At 37.2% G+C, this 25,831-nt stretch overlaps 2 protein-coding genes, 1 long non-coding RNA gene and 1 pseudogene across 3 annotated transcripts; 3 read left to right on the forward strand and 1 right to left on the reverse strand.

Annotated features, from left to right (window-relative positions):
- Nucleotides 1-2,704: 2,704 nt before the first annotated feature.
- Nucleotides 2,705-3,085, forward strand: LOC143603557 (auxin-responsive protein SAUR15-like). The gene has a single exon (XM_077080334.1). It carries the CDS (start codon nucleotides 2,705-2,707, stop codon nucleotides 3,083-3,085), a length of 381 nt encoding a protein of 126 aa, XP_076936449.1.
- A 2,996-nt stretch (nucleotides 3,086-6,081) lies between these two features.
- Nucleotides 6,082-11,766, forward strand: LOC143603555 (uncharacterized). The gene is made up of 2 exons (XR_013148081.1): nucleotides 6,082-6,144; nucleotides 11,351-11,766. It is a non-coding gene; the product is annotated as an uncharacterized LOC143603555 (long non-coding RNA).
- On the forward strand, nucleotides 7,712-8,568 carry LOC143603561 (CBS domain-containing protein CBSX5-like; annotated as a pseudogene).
- Nucleotides 11,767-14,550: 2,784 nt separating the features above from the next.
- Nucleotides 14,551-25,585, reverse strand: LOC143603558 (DExH-box ATP-dependent RNA helicase DExH11-like; the record flags this gene model as incomplete). The annotated part of the gene is made up of 8 exons (XM_077080335.1): nucleotides 14,551-14,758; nucleotides 14,840-15,078; nucleotides 15,161-15,375; nucleotides 16,031-16,478; nucleotides 17,234-17,393; nucleotides 17,436-17,467; nucleotides 24,103-24,369; nucleotides 25,337-25,585. Coding segments are annotated over 8 exons (1,818 nt in total), but the record flags the coding sequence as incomplete, so codon positions are not given.
- Between the last annotated feature and the right edge of the window lie 246 nt (nucleotides 25,586-25,831).

The raw sequence follows: 25,831 nt of genomic DNA on the forward strand, positions 1-25,831 counted from the left end.
AACGTTAGAATTATAAATATACAATAACTAACAATTATACGATCTAATAACAAAAATGAAAAATCTTTCAAAACAATGAGGTAAAACAGTAAGATGAGACGTTAAAATTACCGACGCCACTCACGAAACGCAGCACCTTCCTCGCGCATCTGAATAGGATCAGGAAGAAGAGGTCCATTACTTATATCACCATTGGAGAAAATGGGCTCTAAATCATTAGTCCCGAAGTGTTTCGATTCGGGGTCGAAGGAGGTTGGTGTGGAGAATCCTACAAAATTGTCCTGAGAATACGTCCTTTGAACTGGAGTGTAGGGTGGCTGAGGAGGAGCGTCATGTACGGTGGTAATGTCATTGGAAACTGAAATTGAACCGTTGTTTTGAGGGACGTAACCGCCATTGTCTTCAATCGTCGTTACCGACTGAAGATCGTCTCCTCCGTTGCCCATGCAAAATGTGCCGATGAAATTGTCCATTTTTGTTAGAGATTTTTGAGATTTGAAGATGCATGCATTGTGATGTGTCTTGTAAGAAGATGAGACCACGTACTACATTTGTTATGTTCCACAAATGGTCCTTTATCTTTAAGTTTGTCATTCATTCTTTCGACCATTATTTTACAATACACTAACGCATGTGAGTGTTTGTGGGGTTAAGGCCCACAATATACATAAACCTTAGATATTTCACAACCCTTTTAGTTATGCTTTGTATCAGGGGGAGGCTCGGAGGATGTGCGAACCGCACCATCGGTCGGGGCACATAAGTTTCGGGGACACAAAATTTTTTATATATATTACATATATATGTTTATGGTGTTAAAAAATATGGTTATTTGCAATAGTTTATGAGATAATTACATGCACAGAATGGTTTCTGCTTATAATAAATCGGCCGATAAAAGCTTTACCTATGTACATTAGCGAATAAAAAATTTTCATTAAGGCCTACGGACATATTTATTTTGGCTCAGCTGATGTATTTAAATTCTCGGAGTCGGCCATGCTATGTATTTTCATAATATTTAATGTGAGGACTTTTACGACAACACATTTATTATATATCTTCAGTGTGAACTCTCAATAGTAGATAATAATTCTCATTCGAGCATCCACGTTGGAGTTTGGTATTCGTTAGTATATTGTTTGGAACCAACAGTTGAATTAATAAGACTTTACAGTTTGCACAATGCATGTTGTCATAGTCATGCAAATAGTTAATTAAATTAGATAATTAGAGTAAATAGGAGGTTATCATATCCATGAGGAATACGTAGTTAATATTACATGACCTCCAATAACGTAAACTAATTATAAATAAACTGACAAAACTAACCTTTGAGAATTGATTGATTAAAAGCATAAAAGTGAAATGGAACTTGATTTGTAAGCAACAATCAAAAGGTGACCACACCTTGGTTTAGATTGTGAACCAGACTAAACAACCTAGTTACAATGACTTGGAAAGTACATAGACATAGTTTGTTGACTACTCGTTTTGATAAACAATTAAAAGATATAGTATTTGACAATGACGACTAACGCCATGAAACCGAATAATTGAGACAATTGAATATGAATCTAACTATTACCAATTTAATGTTTTAAAATGCAATTGATATTGATGGTTAATGATGAACAAGTCAATGCAATAACTTAAGCCTAATTGTTGATAATTTCAAACAAAATAACTAATGAACATAACTTAATTCAAATAACTTAAAAGTGTTCAATCAATCAAATTAAACATACAGATTCCGTCTAACAGAATAATTAACCAAAATCTAAATATCCAAATACATGTAAGAGAATGTTGAAAACCAAAAACAAACTCAAAGTAACAATATTCTCACCAAAAAACATATAATAACATATGTTTAAACATGTCACTTGACATAAAATAACCCAAACATGTCACAACATCATCAACAAGTCATATAATATTAACTATTAACACAAAATGACACCCGAATTACAAAAGATGTTTAGTTCCTTCAATTCACATATAGTAAGCATATACTTTCATGCTCGGATTGTGAAAATATTCACCTTTACTCATAGGATCTTAAAATGTGACAACGTATTTTTTTAGAATGGCAAAATGTGGCAATGTATTCAATATTAACGGTCACTCATTTATTCCAATTTTTATAATGTGACTTTTAAAACTATTCAATAGAACATGCAAATACGTATTTTAGTTTTATTTATTTGAGTTATTAAAAACATGTTAATTGTAAAAGATTTCAACTCATTTAAAATGTTTTTACCATACTTATAATTAGAAACAAATACCTGTCATTATATTGAATAGTTTTAATACTTCAAAGAACTTAATAAAAAAAGTATTAATAATTAGGTGTCTTATCTTTTTTGCAACATCCATATATAAAAAACCCGATACTAATTTAAAAATTCCCCTCTGTCCTTTATTAGTAACGTATATTCATTCCTTAAGTTGGTGGAATAAAATTGGTAGCTAAAGACAAATATTGGCAAGGTCAAACGTGAGTGCTACTAATTCATTGGGTGAATTAAATAAACATATCTCTCCCTCGGATAAACTAAGCTGCAGGCCGAAACCCAAAGCCATTTGCTAAGTTTCTATTTTTATATTTTTACAACTTTTGAAAGAAATGGTCAAAAAATTTCGATTTAAATGTCGACATTGTGCCCATTTCACATGAACCGCTCTCCCAAGACAAATGATGGGGAAGAAGCTTGGCTCCTTCAAGAAACTAGCAAAATTGGTCAAAGCGAACCGCACCCCGGGTCGTGAACCATCGCACCATGACCACTTGCTAAAGACATATAGCGAAGAAGGCTGCATCGAAGCTAATACAACGACGCCAAGAGGGTTTTTTGCGATATATGTTGGTGACGAGCAACGAAGATTTGTAGTTCCAACGGCACATCTATCTCACCCGCTCTTTAAAATGTTGTTGGAGAAGGCGTATGATGATCATGAAGAGCAGACTAACCGGTTGGTTGTTCCGTGTAGTGTTGCGGCTTTCGAAAAGGTGGTTAACACGGTTGAATGTTCAAATGGCATGTTTGATATTGAGCATTTGGTTGAGGAGTTTATTTGAAGGCTTTGTATAGCGAATTTCGGTTTAGTTTTGGTAATTAGATGATGCAATGATTAACCTTGGTTTAGTTCCATTCGTGAGTCATATTGTTGTAATCACATTGGTTTCCAACATATATATATGGCTTTGTTTTCATTTTCAACCGGCCATTATGACAACATCTTCGATCCATCATCATTTATGAGTTACATTATTGTAATCTCACTAGTTTTCAACATATGTATGCCTTTGATGAGTTCCATTGTTTTTCTAATATAGTTTTAAACGGATATGCCAAGTATTCATCAAGTACAACGATTTTAGAAAATGAGAGAGAGAGAGAGAGAGAGAGGAAAAGAATGAAGATTAGTATTTCTCTTCTAACACTATGACTCCTAATTAATATACATACACATACATTGGAGTCATGTCATGTACAATAATACTTACTCCGGCGGACATAAATCTTGGTATTTCATCGGTGAAGGTGAGACATATCGGTAACATGTCAGTGATACCATGTTAGTAAACATGCCATGGATAATGCGACAGGACATACATAGAATCAACGATGAATTTCCGGAAGCTTCTATGGTTATGCAAACCATACGTTATTTTCTCTTACATATTTTTAAGACTGAAAATTGGGTTTAATAATAATCAATTGGGTTAATAATATATATATATATATTTTTTTGATCCAATCATTTATTTTTCAAAGAAACATCAAAACGATTTATAATGAAGTGGCAGGTAAGCGTGCAACAAACTGCGCTGCAACCCCCTTTTGGATAGCAAACTCAATCCTACTAAAAACAAAGTTTCGATTCTTATGGGCCGATACGTTACTATGCGCAACTTTCTGAACCCTATTCAAAAGGTCCACGGCATCCGAAGCTAAGAAACCAAAAGTGTCAAAGGCGAAGGGGATAAACAAGAGTTGACTCTCCAAACAAGCTCTTACCGACAAACCATTTCCCGACAGATTACCCGTGAACTATGGGTTTCTTTCCTTTTTTAACAAGTTTCCGTCATCTAAGAGACATGTACTCACTACCTTCCAATCACGTATTCACGTGGTGTTTTTAAGGTTTTGCGCTTGTCAACAACCCATTAGTGATTCTAGATTTCTGATATATGGCAACAGTTTTCTGAAATATATGTCAACCAATCTACCTATTTATCCTAGCATATCCATGATATCGAATATTAAAAATAATATAAAACACCACTATACGATTCTTCTAAATTATAACTCTCACTTACAAAATGATATCATTTAATTAATATTGAAAAGTAAAAACAAAGGCTCCAAAAAAGAGTCAAATACTATTCAGGTTCCATCGATTCAAGCCGAACATCATAAGCCCATACACACGTTTCGGACCTCTAACGAAACGCTAGGCCCATACAAGCCATTCCCTCTAATGTAAACAAGTATTGTGACCCGCGCGCGTTGCGGCGCAAAACGTTAAACCATGAAACAGGTCGATTTTACATTACATGTTCATCATAACAAAGTTATTATATAAACACAAAAAATTAAGTGTATGCTGGCTTCATTATAGAACCATAATCTGATAATACAATTATTTTTGTTTCTACCAAATCGCTTTCTTGTCATAGATTACATCAGCTCAAATTGCTAAAGTAATGAGTTAATAAACTTGGTCTGTCTAGTTCCTTGTAACACAACAGGTAGGCGTTGAATCGTCCAATTCATGACACGAACTTCCTTCACTCGTGCATCCGTATTCACCAAATGCATTCCTCTTTCATGGAATTGAGATCGTCTATTTTAATCTCTCAAGTATTCGTGTTATCCATTCACCTTATTTCCTTATACATAAGGAAGTTAAAGAACTGCATAGATTTTATTAATTAACTTACAACATTCATTTTTATCCGAGTTTTCTCAACTTTGATTTCTTCAAGGGTAGCACACATAATGGTTGCCTTTCTACAAAGAAATTAGAAAACAATATCACAATCACATTAATTATACCAGAAGAAAATGATTCGGTTAGGGTGTGACGGAGGAGGATTACCATATGCAATCGGGTAGAGGCGGATTGATTTAGGGGAAGTAGGAGAAAGTGGTCAGACATTTCAAGAACATCACACCCACGACCCGTTTAATTCTCCAAGCTTTCTTGGACGCCCCCTTATCTTCTACTCCGGCTCAATGTTGATCCCGGATGACAACAGTTCTTGGACACCCCCTTTTCTTCTACTCCGACTCAATGTCGATCCCGGATGACAACAGTTACTTCCCGTAACGATCGAAATTATTCTGCAGCTACAACAGTTACTTCCCGTCACATGTAGTTATGCCTGAATATTACATTGATAATGCATACAAAATAAAAATGCTAGCAAATGAATATCCAAAAGTGGGATTGAACCAGAAAAACTAACCTCTTGCAGTAGCTTGTTCATTGTTTTTCCAGTTATGTCTTGACTTCGGTCAAAGTCAGTAGCCTATCATATCATGTTGTTATTTGTTGTTGTCATAAATATAAGAACTGGTAATAAACTTTTTCGTTTATCAGAAACAAAAGAAAGAAACAATAAATAAAGAACCGAAACATAAATAATATAAAAGAAGTGCTCTACCTCAGGATGAAATGACACCTGCGTGAATCAGAGACAATAAAAACCAAACAATGAATTCAACAACAACTAAAGGAGAAACAGATTTTGAGAAAGAACAAATTATTATCTACATCAAATCGGTTTTAAAATGTAGTAAACCCCTGCCTTCACTGTTAGGATCCAGTTTTTGAATAAGTGTGGTTAGTGATAATGATGGAATGAAAGAAGGGACTGACGCGTGGTTAGTGGACGTGGCAAGGACACATTGCAAGAAGTTGTGGCATCATGTTGTACATTCTGCAAGAAAATAAATACTTTTGATCTACAGTGTTTTATGTGAGAGGCCGACCAGATGCATTTTAATTATATTTTTTATAATATATAAATAAGTAACAAAAGCAGGGCTAATATCGACACATGCCACCACTATAAATAAACCACCAACGTCAATTAGGTCTAATTGGGGACAATATGCTCGGAAAGAGGCTCCGGCGAGAGAGCTGATGGTTTCATAGGGTGGTTGCCTCTTCTCTTGCCACTACACCAACAGGTGTTGAGCCGATGACTTCGTCCCCTATTACTCAACTCAACAACCCTATAAACTATAGCAATAATGCCAGGGAAAATTACTAAAATGCCCTTTTTAGAGGCTGTTTGGGATTCCTTATTTTCTTTACTTATAGGCGATGAATAATTGATTTTCCGAGCATATGTTATACCGGACGCTGTGTGAAACTCGGTCCGTACCTTGGCGTGGCAACAATTGCAGCCATGACGGTGTCCGATCCGCTTTGTCTGGTTTTGTATTTGCAGATCTGAGCCTAACTTCCACTCAGACGAAATGAGGCTAACCGATTTTGACTTTTTCTAAGTCAAACATCAGCTGATGATTTTCTCAGATTAACAGCTAATATTATTATTGTTATTGTTATTGTTGTTATTATTAATTATGAGAGTAAGAGTGTGTTTGGTTACACCTCTTAATCATTCAGATGCAACTTTGGCCTAGCTTTTATAATAATGCTTAATTGCTTATAGCTTTTTTAGCGGTCAATCCATCTCGTGACGATATATTCCATGGAGGCAAATGCTAATTTTCTCTTTTTATACAAAATAAGCTTAATTTGGTGTTTGGTTTAGCTTTTCAAGCTTAGCTTATATAGGCTAATTTGAACAAGCTTGTTTGATGATGGCTGTTTTAGCTTATTTGGATATCCATATTTGTGTAAGGATATAAGCATAAGCAAATTAATAAATGCGCTATGATATATTTTGAAAGAGGCTATGATGATAAGTTACGATGCGTCGAGTGGAATCGGACAAAGAAGAGATTATCCGCATCTTGGCGGGGCAACTGGTTAGTATGCAGCCATGGCGGATTTATCCTTTTTGTTTGATTGTTTACAGATCTGAGCCTCATAATGGTTTTATCCTAACTTATTTCTCATTTGGTTTCCATAAATTTAGAGTTTGGAAGGTTTTTATGTGAATTTATTTCAGTTGTGTTCAAAGAATTTTGGTAGTATGTGTTAATATCTTGTGGATTTGCACCATTTCATCGTTGTTGCTTAAGATTTGCTTGTATCCCGTATCATGGTTGTATGTTATATAGGCGACCGAGAAACAAATGTATCCGGGTTACAGTCTTTCTTCATCAAATCCGCTCATCTGATTTGGGTTGCAATGATTTGATGTTGGAACTATTGTGTATCATCATAATCGAGTTTTGTTTGCTTTGCCAATTGCCAATCATGGTTGATTCACAAGCTTTTGAATAATAATTTGTTTTAGTTTGTTTTGTAGTTCTTTACTGTTCTTATTTGCTTATGCTTTGTAATTGTTTCAACACACTTTGGATTTGAGTATTTATGTGATGCATTGCATTGTTTGTCCTGTTTTATTGGAAAAGTAGCACACTTAACAAAAAAAACTGTGTATTATATGTAAATTAACACACTTTCGATTTAAAACAACAAACCAGCACAACAGACTATAGCATAGCAAAACATAACTAGCTGCGATCTAGCACAGGAAAGTATCACATCAAACAATATGTTATGGCTAACATTTTTTATGTTTTCTTTTCCAAGTATATTAGAGGCAATAGATTGTATACTTGAAAAGGCTCAAAACTCGATTATACCAATATACACTACTTCAAGAAAAAACCAACAATTTTGTTGGCTAATAACACGAGGACGTGGTTCGGTACCTCCTGAACTTCGTTGAAGCGTTAGACTTGATTGAAAAGTCAATGCTCACGTTCAATTACAATGACCTTGCATTTACATCATCACCCCTAATTTCATGCTAACTTTTAGACCAAACCTTTGTAGGAGTCGTTAACAAAGATAACTGTTTAATAGGTGAAATTTCCCCTTTTACCCTGGCGTGTTGTGACGAAACCGTTGCAGCCGCCATAGCCACCCTCTTAGCCTGGGACCTCATGGCTTATATTGACTACTCATGCCCGTCAGATGATTGGGTCAACTTGGTCAAAATGAGGTTACATGAGAGAAACTTGACCGGGATGTTGGACCTTATGGATGACTACTATAACTCGTTATCTTCACCACCATCTTCATGTTGCTCATTGGGTGAAGAATCTGGGCTGCTAAAAAGTTGTTGAGTGGCCCCGTGGGGCCGGTCAGAAGCAACTGTTTGTCATCCATGGAACTCATTGATCGCAGCTATGGTGCAGATGATTGCATTTCGGGTAAAATATGTAGAGATTTTGAAACAATTTAGTAGTATCGCACATGCTCGTAATAATAATTTGATTTAGTAACAAAAGTTTGAGCAATTTTATAAGATTTAGTTTAAAACTTAAATATTCATCTTTCTCTTTTTCACACCCGCCCATCTTTTTATGCTGTATCATGGCATTTTGATAAAATTTTTATAACAAAGACATGGAATATGGTAAAGCTAGGTATAACAAAGACATGGAATACATTTATCTTGTGCTATCTGTAGCTAAATAAAAACACTAAAATATAGAGATGGATATACTTTATGATAGTTTCATTCGTTTGATCGTATACCAAATCACATGTTTCCGTAGTTGTCATGGAGTCTAGTCTCTTGCGAACACCCATTAAGGGCTCATTACGCACCCATCCTGGTTCGTTTGACACATAACCCTGGCTACCAATATGCTTTATCATATCCAACCATCTTCTGGTTCACTTAGAAGTCATCCCAACCGGTCCATCAACTATAGAATTATATTTATTTGCTTAACGAAAAAAACCGCATAAACAAGAAATTGTTTATTACACATAACAATAAATAATAAGTTACAAAAAGGCTCGGGGAGAATTACCACTCAAAAGCATGCCCCAACAAATGTATAGGGGCAAATCCTCGATATGTCCATTTTACTCCAACAACTCAAGCATTTGTCCAGTTCATCAACAAATTCCCGAAATGCCCATCAGTAATACAACCGGACCCTTACCTATTTGTCGTCGACCGACGCTATTTTGATCCACTAGGTTGCATCCACTTGTCTATAATAAAGTCGCTCCGACGATATGGCCACAAACACCACCGGAACAGACAGCAAAAGGAAGGGGATTTCTCGTCGGGCCCGACGGTCTGACACACATGTCCCGTCAGCCGATGGTTTTCTTTTATAGGGGATTTTATTAGATCAAAACGTCGGAAATACGAGAGGCTGACGGAAAATAAGAGAGACCGGGTTTAATCATGCAGGAGGCGGTGACACCAATGATCTCTAGCAGCAGAAGATGACCAGAGAAGACTAAACTTGTTTCTTAATTTTATATGGTTTCTTGATCTAGGATTCATAAAACTTGCATCTGAAATTTTTCAAAAAATTGTAATGGAACAAGAACAAGAAGAAGAAGAAATAATGGAGGTGTAAGTGGAAGGAGAGTGAAATAGATTAGGGGGGAAGTGAAAGGAGTCATTAGGAGAGTGAAAAAGGGTAAAAGTAAAAATACATTTGTTGTAGAATTAAGGTGCAAATACTGACATTTAGGGGTGTTCTTCGGGTTTGTTTTTTGGGTTTTTCGGGTCAGGTTCTTCGAGTTTCAAAGTTTTATTTTTTGACCCGGAACCCAACCCGAATCTCTCACGGGTTTTTCGGGTTCGGGTAATTCGGGTTCGGGTTGGGTTAATCGGGTTTCGAGTATCCTTAGATACAAAACAAAAAAAAAAAAAATTTAAAAACTATAATGCTAAAGTTAAAATAACATATTATTCTTTGCTCGTAAGCAAATAATCAAATAATAAATCAACATAACTTGATAAAACAATCCAAAAGAAGAGTAAAACTAACTCGAACCATAATCGCTTTCAATCGGACGTGATTTCGTTGTTCGATTATGGTTGCTATTAGTAATAAACGGAAAACATAAATTAACAATAAACAATCGATCTATAATAGTCGTAATGACAACAATCGATTATGACTAGATTTTGATAACTTTAGTGGCATAGATTAAGCATTTTATACATATATATATATATAATTTCAAAACTAAAAGTTTATTCGGGTTATTCGGGTTGACCCGAAACTTATAAATTGAACCCGAGAACCAACCCGAATTACTTCGGTTCGGGTTCGGGTTAGTCTTTTCTCAGGTTCGGGTTTTTCGAGTCAGGTTAGTTCGGGTTCGGGTATGTGTTTTCTCGGGTTAGGTTTCGGGTAAAAGTGACAGCCCTACTGACATTGATGTCATGTGGCATTTCCTAATATCCACTAGGGCGACGGTGTTCACAGTGAGGTATACCACCCCGTAAAGCATTACCCATGAATGACACGCTCCACCTTAATGGATATTAGGAAATAAATTAAAAGAAGAAAGTATTGAATTGTATTGTAAGCTCATATAATGGTTTTGGACTTATAAAGAACTCATCAGGCCCGTATTATAAATAAGGAAACATAAGCAAGCAGGGTGTGTATTTAGGGCTGTTCACGAGCCGAGCCGAGCCGAATCGAGCGAAGGCTTGCTCGTGGCTTGGCTCGTTTACGACCGAACAGCTGAAATTCGTACCAAGCGAAAACCGAAACGAGCCAAAATCGAATCGAGCATTTTTCGATCGAACATCGAGCGATTTTGAGCATTATTTATTTCTTTTTCACTTTAAAACTTTCAATAAGAAACAAGTTTGAAGGTTGCAAATTATATATTTTATATATAAAATTAGTATTTTTAGACAAACGTGTAATACATTGTAATTTTTTATAAAAAATAAGTTTAAAGTGAGATATAATTATAATGTAAACAAACTTAAAGTATTCTAAATGCTTGAAGCCAACAAATATAACTATAAAATTGACGGAATAAGAAAAATTTAAAGAGGGTTAAAATAATTGTAAGCTTATATTTATGTGTTTTGTCTCTATATTTATATGTTTGTTCATATATAATTATATATATAAAATAAATTAAAATTTTCGAGCCGAACCGAGCATACCTTTGCTTGTTGCTTGGCTCGTTTACAAACCGAACCGAGTAGAGCGGCTCATTTACAATCGAGCGAAACCGAACGAGCATTTTCCGAGCGAGCGGCGACCGAGTTCGAGCGACGACCGGTTTGGACGGCGCTACGTGTGTAGTGTACTTTAATCATGTTAGCACTATAAATAAACCACCACCGTGAATTAGGTGAACCGGGGACAAATATGATATGCTCGGAAAACAAACATTGAAAGAGGCTCCGGCGAGGCGAGAGAGCTGATGGTTTCAAAGGGTGGTTGCCCACTCTCTTGCCACCGCTGTCGAGCCAATGATTTCTTTCGTCCCCAGTTATATTATTCAATTCAACAACCCTAACAACAAAAAACAATGGGAAAATTACCAAAATATCCCTTTTATGGATGCCAAGTGAAGCTGAGGATCGGATGGGAATGCTCTTAAGTCTTATCCCTACATGTATATACATATATATTTATATATATCCTTTTTATAGGCGATGATGATGATCTAGTTCTGCGAATAATTGATTTTCCGAGCATAAGTTATACCGGACACTGTGTGATACTCGGCCCGTACCTTGGCGTGGCAACACTTGCAGCCATGACGGTGTCCGATCCGCTCTGTCTGGTTTTATATTTGCAGATCTGAGCATAACTTTCACTCAGACGAAATGAGGCTAACCATTTTGACTTTATCTAAGTCAAACATCTGCCGATGATTTTCTCAGCTATTTTTTTTTTTGAACGACCAACTAAGTATCATATTATGATTTTCAGAAAACCGGGTGAGATCAGGACTCCATCATTGAGTCACATCCAATTTATGATTTTCTCAGATTAACAGCTAATATTAATATTATTATTATTATTATTATTATTATTTTAACAGTGTTTGTAACTGACTTGAGTTAGAGTCAGGTTTCGATCCTGGGACCTTAACGATTTTGATCAAACTTTAACCATCCCTCTCGTAACATTGGAATATTATGTCATGGGCTAAGCTCCAGATTATTGAACAACAACATGTTACATGCTTTGAAAGAGGCTATGATGATGAGTTTTAATGCGTCTGTCTGAGTGAAATCGAGCAATGGTGAGATTATCCGCATCTTGGCGGGGAAACTAGTAAGTATGCAGCCATGGCGGATTTATCCTTTTTGTTTGATTCTTTACATATCTGAGCCTCATAATGGTTTTATCCTAATTTATTTCTCACCTGGTTTCCATAAATTTAACGAGTTTGGACGGTTTTTATCTGAATGTATTTCAGTTGTCTTCAAAGAATTTTGATAGTATGTGTTAATATCTTGTGGATTTGCACCATTTCATCGTTGTTGCTTAAGATTTGCTTGTATCCCGTATCATGGTTGTATGTTATATAGGCGACCGAGAACCAAATGTATCTGAGTTACAGTCTTTCTTTCACAATCAATTCCGTTCATTTGGTTGGGTGGCAAGGTTTCGATATTAGCTTTGCCAATTGCCATTCACTGATTCACGGTTGATTCACAAGCTATTGAATGATAATTTGCTTTTGTTTGTTTTGTAGTTCTTTACTGTTCTTATTTGCTTATGCTTTGTAATTGTTTCAAGATATTGTATGATGTATTTATATTTATCAACACACTTTGGATTTGAGTATTTATGTGCTGTAGTGTATTGTATTGTGTGTCCTGTTTTATTGTAAAAGTAGCACACTAGAGAGAAAAAAAACTGTGTATTATTATATGTAAATTAACACGCTTTCGATTTAAAACAACTAACCAGCACAGCAGACTACAGCATCACATCACTAGCTGCAATCCAGCACAGAAAACTATCACAAACCGGAACTTCTGAAAGTCCATTTATATTCGTTTGTTTAATAAATTTGAATAAAGTATCGCAACTTTGCTATCTTTGAAGAAGTGTTCTACCTATGCCATTCTTTGACTTGTTAGTTTGTTAGAGATTGATAAGTTTCATTTGTGTAATAATGTGTTAAGTGTTTATAATGTATTGGATTTAAATTATTTTAGTGAAATACTATATTTATTTTTCTTCATTCAAGTTAATTATTTTAATTTTTTTTAGGATGTTAAAACTATTTTATTTCAAATAAAAAGAATAAGTGTTGATGGATTTGCGATTAATTAGTCACCCGCGGACGCCTAAACTTAGTCATTGGTAAACTTTTGAGAAAAAGGCACCAATAAAGATCCGTCCATTAGTAATCACTTGTAAACATCGCCTTAGCTCCAACATCGACTAAATTGTTGAGAATTTGTAGGTATATGCGTCAATAGAATCATTACTCAAATCATTTATTCTAAAAATGTGTCACCGACATATACCCGTGCATCTAAGGTTTCCCGATGGATGTATACGTCGGTGAAAGCCTTGTTTTGTAGTAATAACATGAAATAAGAATAATGTTATCACTTTCTAAATTTGTGAAAAAAAAATAAGTGTAATAAAAGTGTACTACTAAACAAATTAGTATCACTAATGAGCGTTTACTGAGAGGAGAATCCCTCAGAAATTACCAATGAATTTCCATTTGATAATCTGAAAAAAATGAAATGTTTTTAAAATTACTGTTATTTCAAAAAATCGCATGTTTGTCGAGAAAGCATTATTGTCGTAGAACTCATAGGTAATTTTTTATTAGATTTTCGATAAGACACTCGCAAATTCTTTTCAAACACTTGTCGGGGTAAGCTCACAATTTGTCTATGATTCATTGTTAATCTATTAGTTAATGAGATATTGTTGTAATGCTAAGTTTTTTCTACTATAAAAATTAATAGCCAAGTTTTAATAATGTTTCATTCTGCTTAAACTGAGTGACCAAAATAGAACAATATGAAACTTTATTATTGCTTAGTGTGACTTTTCTTCACAATTACATGTTACTTCACATTACAATTGAAAATAAAAATTGTTAAATAGTAATCAAGTTTCATAATTGTTCTATTTAGGTTACTTACCTGTAAATTTTTAAAAATATTGAGTAAAATTAATGGAGGTAGCGTCGGTTTTGGGTTCAAAGTGAACCAAAAACCACAAACTCGGTTTTTGAGATTTTTAAAACCGTTTGGTTTCAGTATTATCATTTGGGCAACTGGGCGGCAGAAAACAAATTGGCCCAAAAAATGAATTTGGGCCTAAAACATTGAGACAAAATCTTTTTGTTAACTAATGATTAATTAACTATCAAACATTTGGGGTAAAAAAAATTTGGGTTGCACTGATTATTAAACTCTTATATATTCTTTATTATTTAAAATAAAAAAATGAGAACACATAAACTCGGTTCAGTTCAAATTTTTTGGTTTTAATTAAACGCAAAACCGAAACCAAACCAACTTTTGGTTTTTATAAAGACATAAAACCAAATTTCGGTTTTTCAGTTACAGGTTGATTTTTTCGGTTTCATGAACACCCCTGAGTTGAACGATTAAGAAACATGGTTACTGTTAAACACTTTGTTTGTGTGTGTGTGTGTGTGTGCGTGAGGGAGAGAGAGAGAGAGAGAGACCTTTGCCCACTCATAAACGACCTCAACAAGTCCAAACTTGAGATTCTCTCGAGCATATTCCTCGGGCTCGATTTGTATTTTAAATTTTGCTTGAAGATTCCCAAGTTTGATGGCAGTGTCATACAACCTACTCACAAAAGTAAATACATAACGTCAAGACAAAAATACAAATATGTTTTAAGAAAAACAAATAAAATATAAAATTGACCTATCTCTGGCTTTTGCAAGTCTGGGAGTAAGTGAAGGCTCAGAAGCATTCCTCTGCTGAAACACAAAAGCCGACATCAAAGCCACGGCTTCTTCTGGTTCCATATCATCAAACTGATTATCAAATAAGCATTCTGTACATATCAACTCTTCACCTGAATTCATCTCACAAGCAACTCTCCCTTTAATCTCAACCACAAGATCACTATCTATACACCCGAGCTTCTTCAACACATCAATCTGAATTCCAAAAACATAAATGATTATAACTAAACAATGCATAATAAAAAAAAGAACAGAAAACGAGATTGTTGTTACATACACGACCCTGAAAATCAGGCATCTGTTGAAGTGCTTCATCCGACATCTGATATTCGAGTGTGTTAACTTCATCTTTATGCTTTTTTATCTCCCTAGCTACTTTGATGTGTTCTTCCAACTTGATGCAATTATGGCACTTGCTTTGTGACATTTTTTGTAATAAATTGTTCCATTTGTAGTATGCTTCCACTAAACTCACATCTTTCAGCTTCAAATCTGGCATACGAATTCGATTACCGAAAAACTAGTAAGTCCAAGCAACACTACCTAAACTTAGGCCTGTAAACGAATCAGACGTTTAATGAGCTGTCCATGAACCTTTCAGCCGGAAGTTCGTTTTTGTTCGTTTATTTAATAAACAAACGAACATGAACAAAAGTTTTCAATCATTTATTTAAACGAATAGAACATGAACACATGCCTCGTTCGTTTATCTTCGTAAAAGCTCATTTACATTCCTTCATTTAAACTCATTTACATTTGTTTATTTGTGTTTATTTATATTCAATAGTTTACGTTTGTTAATATATTCATTTGAATTTTTTAGGCATGTTACAACTTAGTCTAGTTTTAATAACTGTTTAAGCCCATTACAAGTTAGTCCAGTTTTAATAACTTTTTAGGCCCATTATAACTTAGTCTAGCTTTAATAACTTTTTAGACACATTGTTCTGCACATTTACTTCTAGATAGTTTAGACTCAGTTTCGTTCGTTCGTTTACATTCATAAACCATTCATTTAAACTGTTAATGAATAAACGTGAACGAACATCTTCATTTTCTTAACGAATGAACACGAACAAGAAAACCCCATTTGTTTAATTGTTCGTGTTCGATCGTTTGTTCCGTTAAATTTAAACAAACCCATTACCTTTAACTGGATCAAGGGCTAGAGGGTACTTATTTCCATCAACCTTTTGATTTAACAAACTAAGAACGATTTTAGAATAAGCTGCTGTGCTGTCATCTTCTAGAAGCCCAACTAGATCGATCTTGATTTTGGCATTGCAAATGGACAAGAATTCTTTAGTGTCAGTTTCTCTGACTTCATAACTAGCACCAGCAGCAGTGCCACGATGGGGCAGTTTAATTTTAACAACACCAGATCCCTTTCGAGCAGTGGAAGAAGAGTAATAATCATCATCCATACCACGTTTCGATTTTGGCATTAATATTTGAAGACCAGCATTTGATTTCTTTTGTTGGTCATCACTGCTTTGTAATGGTGATGGTAAAGACGGTGTAAGCACCAGAACAATATACTGTTTGTTTACCGATGAGGGTGCTTTTAAGATCACCCCGAGTAAGTGGTCCTGGCCCTGCAATTACAACAATGTATTTGTAAGCATAAAGACCCGCCATTTCTTCCTTTATCATTTTTCAATTGAAATTAAGAAAGATTACAAAAAAGAAAAACTGAAATTATGATGGAATGTGTTTGAATTATGCAATTAATAACTTCGAGCTTATAGCGCCACTTTGACTGAAATTTAAAATAGATTGACCTGTAGATTCTGTAATTTTAAGATTGTGATCAAATAAAAACTCATCCCCCATGTAAAAACTAAAAACCCAAATTTTGGCCTTAGATAAAATCACCTCATCTTTAATCTACGGCTAAGATAGATCTTGAATTTTGTGTACCAAATTTTGACTTTTTTTTTTCTCTCTTTCCCATGCATAATTATTAACCAAACAAGGAAAGCACATTCCCTAAAATAGATATTTACTAAAAGCAGGTCATTTAACCCAAACTGACCCATTTTCACATAAATGGCCTGAAACTGCCATCTCTAAACATAACTAAAAAAACGGTACTCCCTCCGTCCCATTAAAAGTGTCCACATTTCCTTTTTTATTTGTCCCATTATACATGTCCACTTTCAAAATTTATTAGCCAATTTCCAAGAAAACCCTTAAACACATGATGGACCCAATTTCCAAAGGCATTATTGTCATTTGGTAAGCAAAGAAAACAATAATTTAATCTACCTTAAACTTTGTGGTTTTCAAACTAAGACACTTTGACCGGGACGGAGGGAGTATTTATAAAGTAAGATAACGATGAACTCACGGATTGGGATTTAACAATGACAAGTCTTCCTGGCATAAGAAAAGTCTGAGAAACTGAAGACTGCAAAACTGCCTCAGTAATTTGGTTGCTATACATCTCAGCCTCCAAGTACCACTCGTAGTATTCCTCCATTGCCTGATCACCTTTTATGTGGTCGTGACTGAACCGGCCAAAACTGGTTTGGTTTGTGTACTTTTATTGCCTTAACTTGTTTAAACGAGTTTGCAGGTTGACCTGTTTAGCCCAAAAAAAAAAATTATGTGTTATTGAGACATTCTAGAGCTTATAATGTTAATACTTCTCAATCAAGATGCAAGATAGAGAACGGGAAGAAGACTCTATTGATCGACGTGTACTTACTATTTAATCAGACACTACGGGTCGAGGTCAACTCGGGATGACTTGGGGAAAGCCAAATACGCTTTGAGAATAGATAGGAGACATCATAATCTCTGAGGTGTTGCCCATTTATATTTTGAGCTTAACTGAACCTAACCCGTATCACAGAAGCGATGAAAACCATTCTAAGTTATTTACCTGCTTACAACCTGTTTCTTTATGTCATAATACAGCTGAACATGGATCTATGTGACAGTCACTTAATTAGTATGATTCCTGTTCGGATCTTTTCTAAAACGTGGTAGTCCCTGTCGAGACTGAAATTTGATCCCGTGTACTTTATTTCTAAGTTTTATTCTACTTATGTCGTTTTATGTCTTTATATCTGGTTACTTGGTCTTTGATCGTAACATTCTACTTTTTAAAGGAAGGTTTAAAAGTTAAAAGCATAATGTTCAAATTAGAGGGTCTGTTTTGTAACATGGTTATCAAGCGAAGTTAATATAACAGGCGAACTTAAGGGGTAAGCGAAGTTAGCCCCAACTTCGCCTGTTCATCTTTGACCCTATATAAAGACATTATTGGTCAGACTCATCATTACTTTCAAACCCAGCGAACTTATCTTCCAGTAACCTCGGCGAAGTTATTTTTCGATTCAATCTTTGTTATCTTTGACAAATACCAATCCGATTTATAGGTGTGTAGTGTCGTCATATCTTATAATCTATGTCATGACGTTAATCAAAGATCGTTTCGACCCGATTCACGACCCCGTTCTTTCAAACATCTAACACCCGCTTTTCAAACTTGTTTTAACGTAGTCATATTCAACTTGATTGTGTTGATCTCCGTCAAAACATGTTTGGTTGAGTCCGCAATCTCCAAATTGACCAAAATCACTTCGTTTGAACGTCTAAACTGTTGCCTAATATTTAATTATTTAACAGTATATGAGGCGAAGTTGTGGTTAGGCGAAGTTAATGGAAGTTATCATTAACTTCGCCTGGCCCTTTTTATTTAACATTTATCAGGCGAAGTTCAAGTTAAGGCGAAGTTATTACCAACTTCGCCCCACCCCTAACTTCGCCTATACAGAATAAATCATAACTTCGCTCAGGGTAACAGGCGAAGTTGTGATTTGACTCGACGATTCTCTAACTTAGACTGTTTTTGTTGCAGAAATGGCAGCTGTAGCTGGAGCAGGTGGTGCAGGTGGTGACGAAGGAGGAGATAACAATCAGCAGTTTTTCCCGGGGCATAACATGTACATAACTTTGGACCCGGATGCGAGCGGTGTTGATGATTTCCGCGAGATCATCACGTTTCTTATCCGCTCGCGTATCTTCCACGCTATTACCACAACACTGCCTATATCTTTGCCAAACATAGAAGATTTCTGGCAGACAGTGGAGTATGATTGTCGAGTCGAGCCCCCGGTTATGCGTGCAACGGTTAACAATCAGATAGTGCAGTTCTCGTTTGAACAGATCAGGGTGGCTTTGCAGTTTGGAGATGAAACGAGAGACGATCCTACAGATTTCGTGGCTCCATTCAGAGATGGTGCTTTTCTGAGAATGGGATATTCTGGTCCATTGGGAGATACTCAAAGACGAAAGGGATTCTTGTTAGACCAATGGCGATTTCTTATGCACGTAATGATCGTGTGTATGTCAAGGAGAAAGGCTGGTACAGATGGAATGGGTGCGACCATGCAGTCGGCAATGACATCACTGACTTACAATAAGCGTTATAGCTTTAGTCAGATGGTGTTCTACGAGATAGACCGTCAAAGACGAGCGGTGGCGCGTGAGAGATTTCTTATGTATCCAAGATTCCTTCAAATGATCTTGAATCATGTTGCTCCCACGTTACCTCAGCGCCGCCCGATTAGATATGTGGAGAGTGTAAGCAAGAGGATCTTCGCTTAGTGTAGATCATCAAGTGCAAGAAGTAAACCTGAGCTCCGTCATCGACATACTCCATTATTTGGGTACTTGATCAACCCAGAGTATGTCCCAGCTCGTGGGGACGAGTTTCGGGATCCGGCACCACAACAGGCTGGAGCACCTCAACCACCACCTGAGGTACAACAAGCTTTACCTGCTGCTCCTGTTGTGGCACCGGAGGAAACTGTAGACCTTGAAGCTGCTTTTGGCGGTCAAGGTTTCTTCGATATGGAACGTGTTGATCCTGAGGAAGAGGTGCAAGTCTCGGTTGCAGGGGTTACTAGTGTGGATGTTGCTATGGCAGCTACGACGGAGGCTGATTCTGATTCCTCAGATGATGTGGCTGAAGCTAGACGGATTTTAGTTACACAAGAAAGGATTCATGGGAAGAGGAAGAGAGACAACGATGACAGTGATTCGGACTTTGAGGAAGATTTACATCAGTTGGTCCATAGATCGAGAAGAGAAAGGGCAGGTGCAGGTTCGGGAGCTGGTGAGAGCTCAAGGGTGGTTCGTTTCACTCCACCCGCACTGTCTGGTATGACTATAGTCTCTACACCATTGCCAGTTACAGGGCCAATCGCCACGGATGTTCCCGTAGTGACTACCTCATCTTCCTTCGGCATCCCACCCACTACATTCCAGCTCTCGGCTCCGGAGATTGTGTCCTTGCCACCTCCAACTCTTACTCCAACGGAGGTCGTAGCAAGGTTTGTTGAGTCGACAGTTGTTGCTACTGCAGAGTTGTCGGTTACGATACCACCTGCGGTTACGTTTCCACCTGTTTCTGAGGTGCCAGTTACATTGGGAATCCCTCCTCCGTACGCTCAAGACATATCATATATGAGGTTTGATTTCGATGCAACCTTATCCGATTCGGAAAGAATAGCAGCGCTTGAAAGGGTCGTGGCAGAACAATCAAGAGTAAATCTTATCCAGACTCATGCTATTCAGCGCCTCGTTGCGGAGAATCAAATTCAGTCGTCCCTCCTGATCGAGCATGGTAAAATAATTGATGCCTTGAAACAGTTCTTGGCATCTCAGGGGGAGATGAGCTGTAAGGGTGACGAGCTGAGGACAAAAAAGCGTAACGATCGAGACGATGATCCCAATGCATCGAAAGGTGCAGGTGGAGAGTTGCCAAGAACTGAACAAGCTCTTGGGACTTCCACATCTTAGGGGGAGTCAACGAGTGCAGCTGGCGGTTCAGGGGGTGATGATGTGGTGGTTGTGGATGCTGAGGAGGTGTTAGATGATGTTATAGGTGATGAGGATGTGTTACCGTTGGAGGAGATAGAGAAGATAGGGGCTGAGATCGTGATTGATAGTGAAGTCGAAGAGGGAGAGATTGTGGAGGAGAATGTTGAGCATGAAATTCCAGAGGTTGAAAAGTCAGATTTGGGTCAAGATACGGGATGTGATGAGACAGAATGGGAGGAGCAGCCAAGATGGAAAGAAGGCTACGCTCAGTGGTTCGTAAAGACTAAGAAACCGGCGATCCCTACTATGTTTAAGAAAAGTTACAACATCAGGGGTTATGCTGAATCGAAAAGGGGGATTATATGCTGGTTATATGATGAGCAGTTGAGGCTTTTTGTGATTAAACGGTATGATGGGGTTCAGTATTTCAAGAGGCTGTTGAGATCGTTGAATACGTTGCCTGAATGTGAAGTGAAGGACTTAGCCAGGTTGGGGTTGATAAACAGGAGTGATGATAACATGGCTAGGATCATTGGGAAGATAGTCTGGAAGGAAAGCATAAAGGAGAAAAAGTTCGAGCTGTTGAAACCACAGAAAGGAAAGCTCGTTAAAGACAAAGACAGAGGAATGAGAGCAGATGGCAAGCCTTGGATGATAATGAAGTATAAGCCGATCCGGTGTCTAAAAGAAGTGCCGATGAAACAAATGCCCAGGGATGTGCTCAAAGATCTAAAATGGTGGTACGTTGATTGTGAAACAGCTGAAGCAGTAATGGAGGATGAAGATGAACAAGAGCTGATGAGAGTATATGATCCTATGCATTTAGTGAATTTGTCTCAAGCTGATCTGCAGGTGCTGAACGAGAAAAAGATATTTTACATTCCTGCTTGGAAAGAAGAAGCAAAGAAATATCAAAGAGTAGTTTCAGTTTGTGTACGAGAAGGCGTTCATGCTTGAAGATGGAAGATACAAGATTTTTGGGATTACGAATACCGTTCATTCGTTCATTCCTGTTCATTCGTTCTGCCACTCCATTTTGTTGAGGAGTGCCAGGGACTGTAAAGATCATCCGAATACCGTACTCTTCACAATAATCACGGAATTCTTTGCTAACGTATTCACCACCGTTATCCGACTTCAAGCATTTCACCTTCAAATCAGTTTCCAATTTAACAGCAGTTTTCCATTTCTTAAAAGTATCAAAAACATCAGATTTATTTTTAAGAAAGTAAACCCATACCTTGCGTGTCGAATCATCAATGAAGGTGACATAATAGTGCGATCCTCCCAAAGAAGAGACTGAAGTTGGTCCATAGACATCAGAGTGAATAAGCTCCAATTTCTGAGCTTTCGGTTGTTTTCCGGTCTTCACAAAAGATACTTTCTTCTTTTTACCGAAAACACATGGTTCACAAAATTCATATTCAACCTTCTTCAGTTCTGGAATTTTTCCTCTAGCAACGAGCATTTTCATCCCTTTTTCACTCATGTGGCCGAGTCGTTGGTGCCACAAACTAGACTGACTCGGTCCACTGGTCACTGCATTTACCCCATCAGCTGGAACTTCAACCATGTATAAAGTGCCCTTCTTTTTACCTCTGGCGATCACAAGATTCCCTTTCACAACTTTCCATTGACCCCCACCAAACATAACATCATATCCTTGGTCATCTAACTGCCCAACAGAAATTAGCTTTCTTCTAAGGCTAGGAACGACCCGAACATCCTTTAGAGTCCATGAGGTGCCCAATGAAGTTTTTAGTTCAATATCCCCCATCCCCGTGATATCAACAGCATGATTATTAGCCAAACGAACTTTACCAAAATTACCTGTTCGGAGATTCTTCATCTTCTTCGTGCTATAAGTGGCATGAAAAGATGCACCAGAATCCATAATCCATGAATCTGTTGATTCTTCAACACAGCAGATAAGAGTCTCTTCTGAACCTTCTGAATCATCTGAACCGGTGGCCAGATTAACTTCCTTCTTAGATTCTTTCTTTTCTTTTGAAATTGAGGGGTTAGGGCATTGGTTTCTGAAATGCCCCATTTCTTTGCAATTCCAACACTCAATGTCTTTTCTGGGCTTTGACTGACTTCTTCTTCTAGACTTTGACCTACCCCTGCCATTACCTTTCTCTCTTCTCCTACCTCTCCCTTCGGTGCTCAATATAGAACTAGATGTCTCACCAGAATTCCTTCTTCTTATGTCCTCCCCTAAAATCAAATCCCGGACTCCTTCAAAAGTAAGCTTAGTATTCCCAGAAGAACTACTAACTGCAGTAACAGTCCCTGACCAACTTTCGGGTAACGAGGATAACAAGAGTAACGCTTGAACTTCATCATCAAACTTGATATCAACAGAAGACAAACGAGAAATAATAGTGTTGAAGTCATTAACATGAGAGGTAACAGATGCCCCTTCCTTCATTCTGGTGTTAACTAGCTGTCTAATCAGAAATATCTTGTTTGATGCAGAAGGCTTTTCATACATATTTGACAAGGCTTTCATAAGACCATACGTGGTAGTTTCATTTACAATATTGAATGCCACATTCTTAGCTAGTGAGAGTCTAATAACAGCTATGGCTTTTCTGTCAAGTACCTTCCACTCATCATCTTTCATACTTTCCGGTTTCCTCTCTTCTAGTGCTTCCATTAAGTCTTTCTGACATAGCAAATCCTCAATTTGCATTTTCCACCATCCAAAATCCTGACCATCAAACTTCTCAATCTTGATCTTTCCGTCCTCAGCCATTATCCAAACTGAGTTTTGATTACAGCAAACAACCAAACTACCCAAGGAATAAAAGGACTGGAAACTGATCAGAAAAAACGAACCAGCAGCTGCGGAACCCCAATCAGCGGCGGCGGAACTGTAGCAGCGGCGGCGGTACTGTAGCAGCGGCGCGGTACTGTAGCGGCGGCGGCGGTACTGTAGCAGCGGCGGTACTGTAGCAGCGGCACGGTACTGTAGCGGCGGCGGCGGCGGCGGTACTGTAGCAGCGGCAGCGGAGCAGCGGCGGCGGAACTGTGTGTATAATCGAGAACCAGGCTCTGATGCCAATTGTTAGGTTCGGAGTCACACACAAACACGAATACAATAGTAAAACCGAAAGAATAAACGAAAGAGACACAAGGATTTAAGTGGTTCGGTCACGGTGTATGACCTACGTCCACTGTCGATAACTAGGGTTTTCTTATTATTGAGTGATACAACTTACAAGTACAGGAGAGAATATATAGACTAGACAATTAGGGTTTAACCCTTTAACTAAACTGGGCCTGATTAGAGCTTTTGGGCTTGGCCAAAACTCAAACAGCTTAATCTCCTAATTCTGTCTATTCGTCTAAACCGGACCCGACCCATGATGGATCGGAGACCACAACATAACAGAGGTCTCCGAGCTTCATTCCTTGTTTAAAGGTAGGAGGGACGACTTGAGCGGGACCACCAACAAGGAGTTCTTGTACCCATTCTCCATTTGAAGCACCATCAGGAAACGTCCTTCCTGCAGATTGAGAATCATCCAAACCACCAGGACGAAACGGGCGGTTGTTAATGCTTCCCTTCACAAAATCCTTTGGAGGTCCGCTAATCCGCACACCAATTGAATTATCTGCTTCTACCATTAGTTCAGACACATCAACCTAAAAGTCAACATAATAAATCAACTCAACGAAAACCAAAGCCCCAAAGGGTCCCATTATCTCATTTCAAAGAAAGAAACATTTCAAATATAGAAATTTAGGATTCTCGTTGCTATGAAAAATCATTCATTAAGTCAATGAAAATTTTGCAAATTTCTATATTTTGAGTTGGCCATTCAACAATTGGGGGCATGCATTATGCTTAAACATTGTTCCACCAAATAATGTATGCATAGTAAAATATATAGACATTGATGTAAATATCTAAAATAATAATGGCTTTTCATATTGCATGCAGTGTGTGGCATACTCAAGATATCCAATGTATGCACTAACATAGAAAATAGTTACCAGATGATGAAATACAATTACAAGCTTTTAACTTTACACTACAACAAGCTTTTTATTATACACTACAATAAGATTTCATTTCATGTATGCAATAATTTTTTATGAGTTCGCATATTCATTAAGAAACTAATTATGTGATGCTGAATAATCACAAACAAATAATAAGGTGTGATGAAACATGTAGCATGGGGTAGTTTTTGGATTGATCATGTTGTTTGAAGTTGTAATAATCATATAATAACATATTTGAGTAAAAAAATTATATAGTCACATACTTTAGTGTTAGGCAATTTTCTAATATATAAGGAACTAATGGTTAAAATGACAAAACGAACACTCTTAAATATTTCCAAACCTAACAAACCTAAAATATATGGCAGTTTATCTTTTATTAACTATAAGAACATAATTATTAATTTCGTTGATATCTTTCTAAAAAGGTTATCGTATACAATACCTGTAGTAAGATCTCCTCTTAACAATAGTCTTACAAACCACGAAAATGTAAAAGAGGAGTAGATAAGTATCTTAATATTTCTTAAAATACTAGATAAGCATAACCATAACCAGAATCACAAACCCTAGAAACAATAATGATAACAACAACATTAGTTACCTGCACGGATGCAGGTTCCCATTTCTTAGCGTCCGACGAACGTCTAAAAGGTAACTCCCACGCAGGCACCACAACCGTGCGTGGCATTGTCGGCTCTAAGTCAACTTTTGCTTGGTCAAACCAGTCAAACTCCCATTGCCTTCCACTCTTTTCAGCACAAAATTCATCTTCATCCAGTCTTGGAAGAAGATACTTTTCTTCAACAAACTTTGTGATCGATTCCGGTGTCTCCTTAGCAAATGCAGGAGGTTACAAACACAGCATTACAAGCCAAACTTTACAAATTCAAAACCAAACACCATAAGGTTATAACGATTGCAAAAATCACGCCTAGTACTTGACGAGTAATTCCCAAGGACTTCCCACCTAGTCCAAGTACCCGTTGAGTAATTATCAAGTACTCCCTGACTAGGCCGAGTACCCGCAATTCCCTGCAGCCCCTAGCTATGCAGTTAATATGATACCGGGCCCCAAGCAAAATATCGGTTCAAATAT

This window comes from Bidens hawaiensis, unplaced genomic scaffold, assembly GCF_021521415.1.
Source record: "Bidens hawaiensis isolate Kalapana, Puna unplaced genomic scaffold, B.hawaiensis_p1.1 tig00062134_1, whole genome shotgun sequence".
NCBI classification, from domain to species: Eukaryota; Viridiplantae; Streptophyta; class Magnoliopsida; order Asterales; family Asteraceae; genus Bidens; species Bidens hawaiensis.

Excerpts from the sequence above, each read along its gene's own strand:
- LOC143603557 (XM_077080334.1), top strand. The coding sequence starts at position 2,705 with ATGGGGAAGAAGCTTGGCTCCTTCAAGAAACTAGCAAAATTGGTCAAA.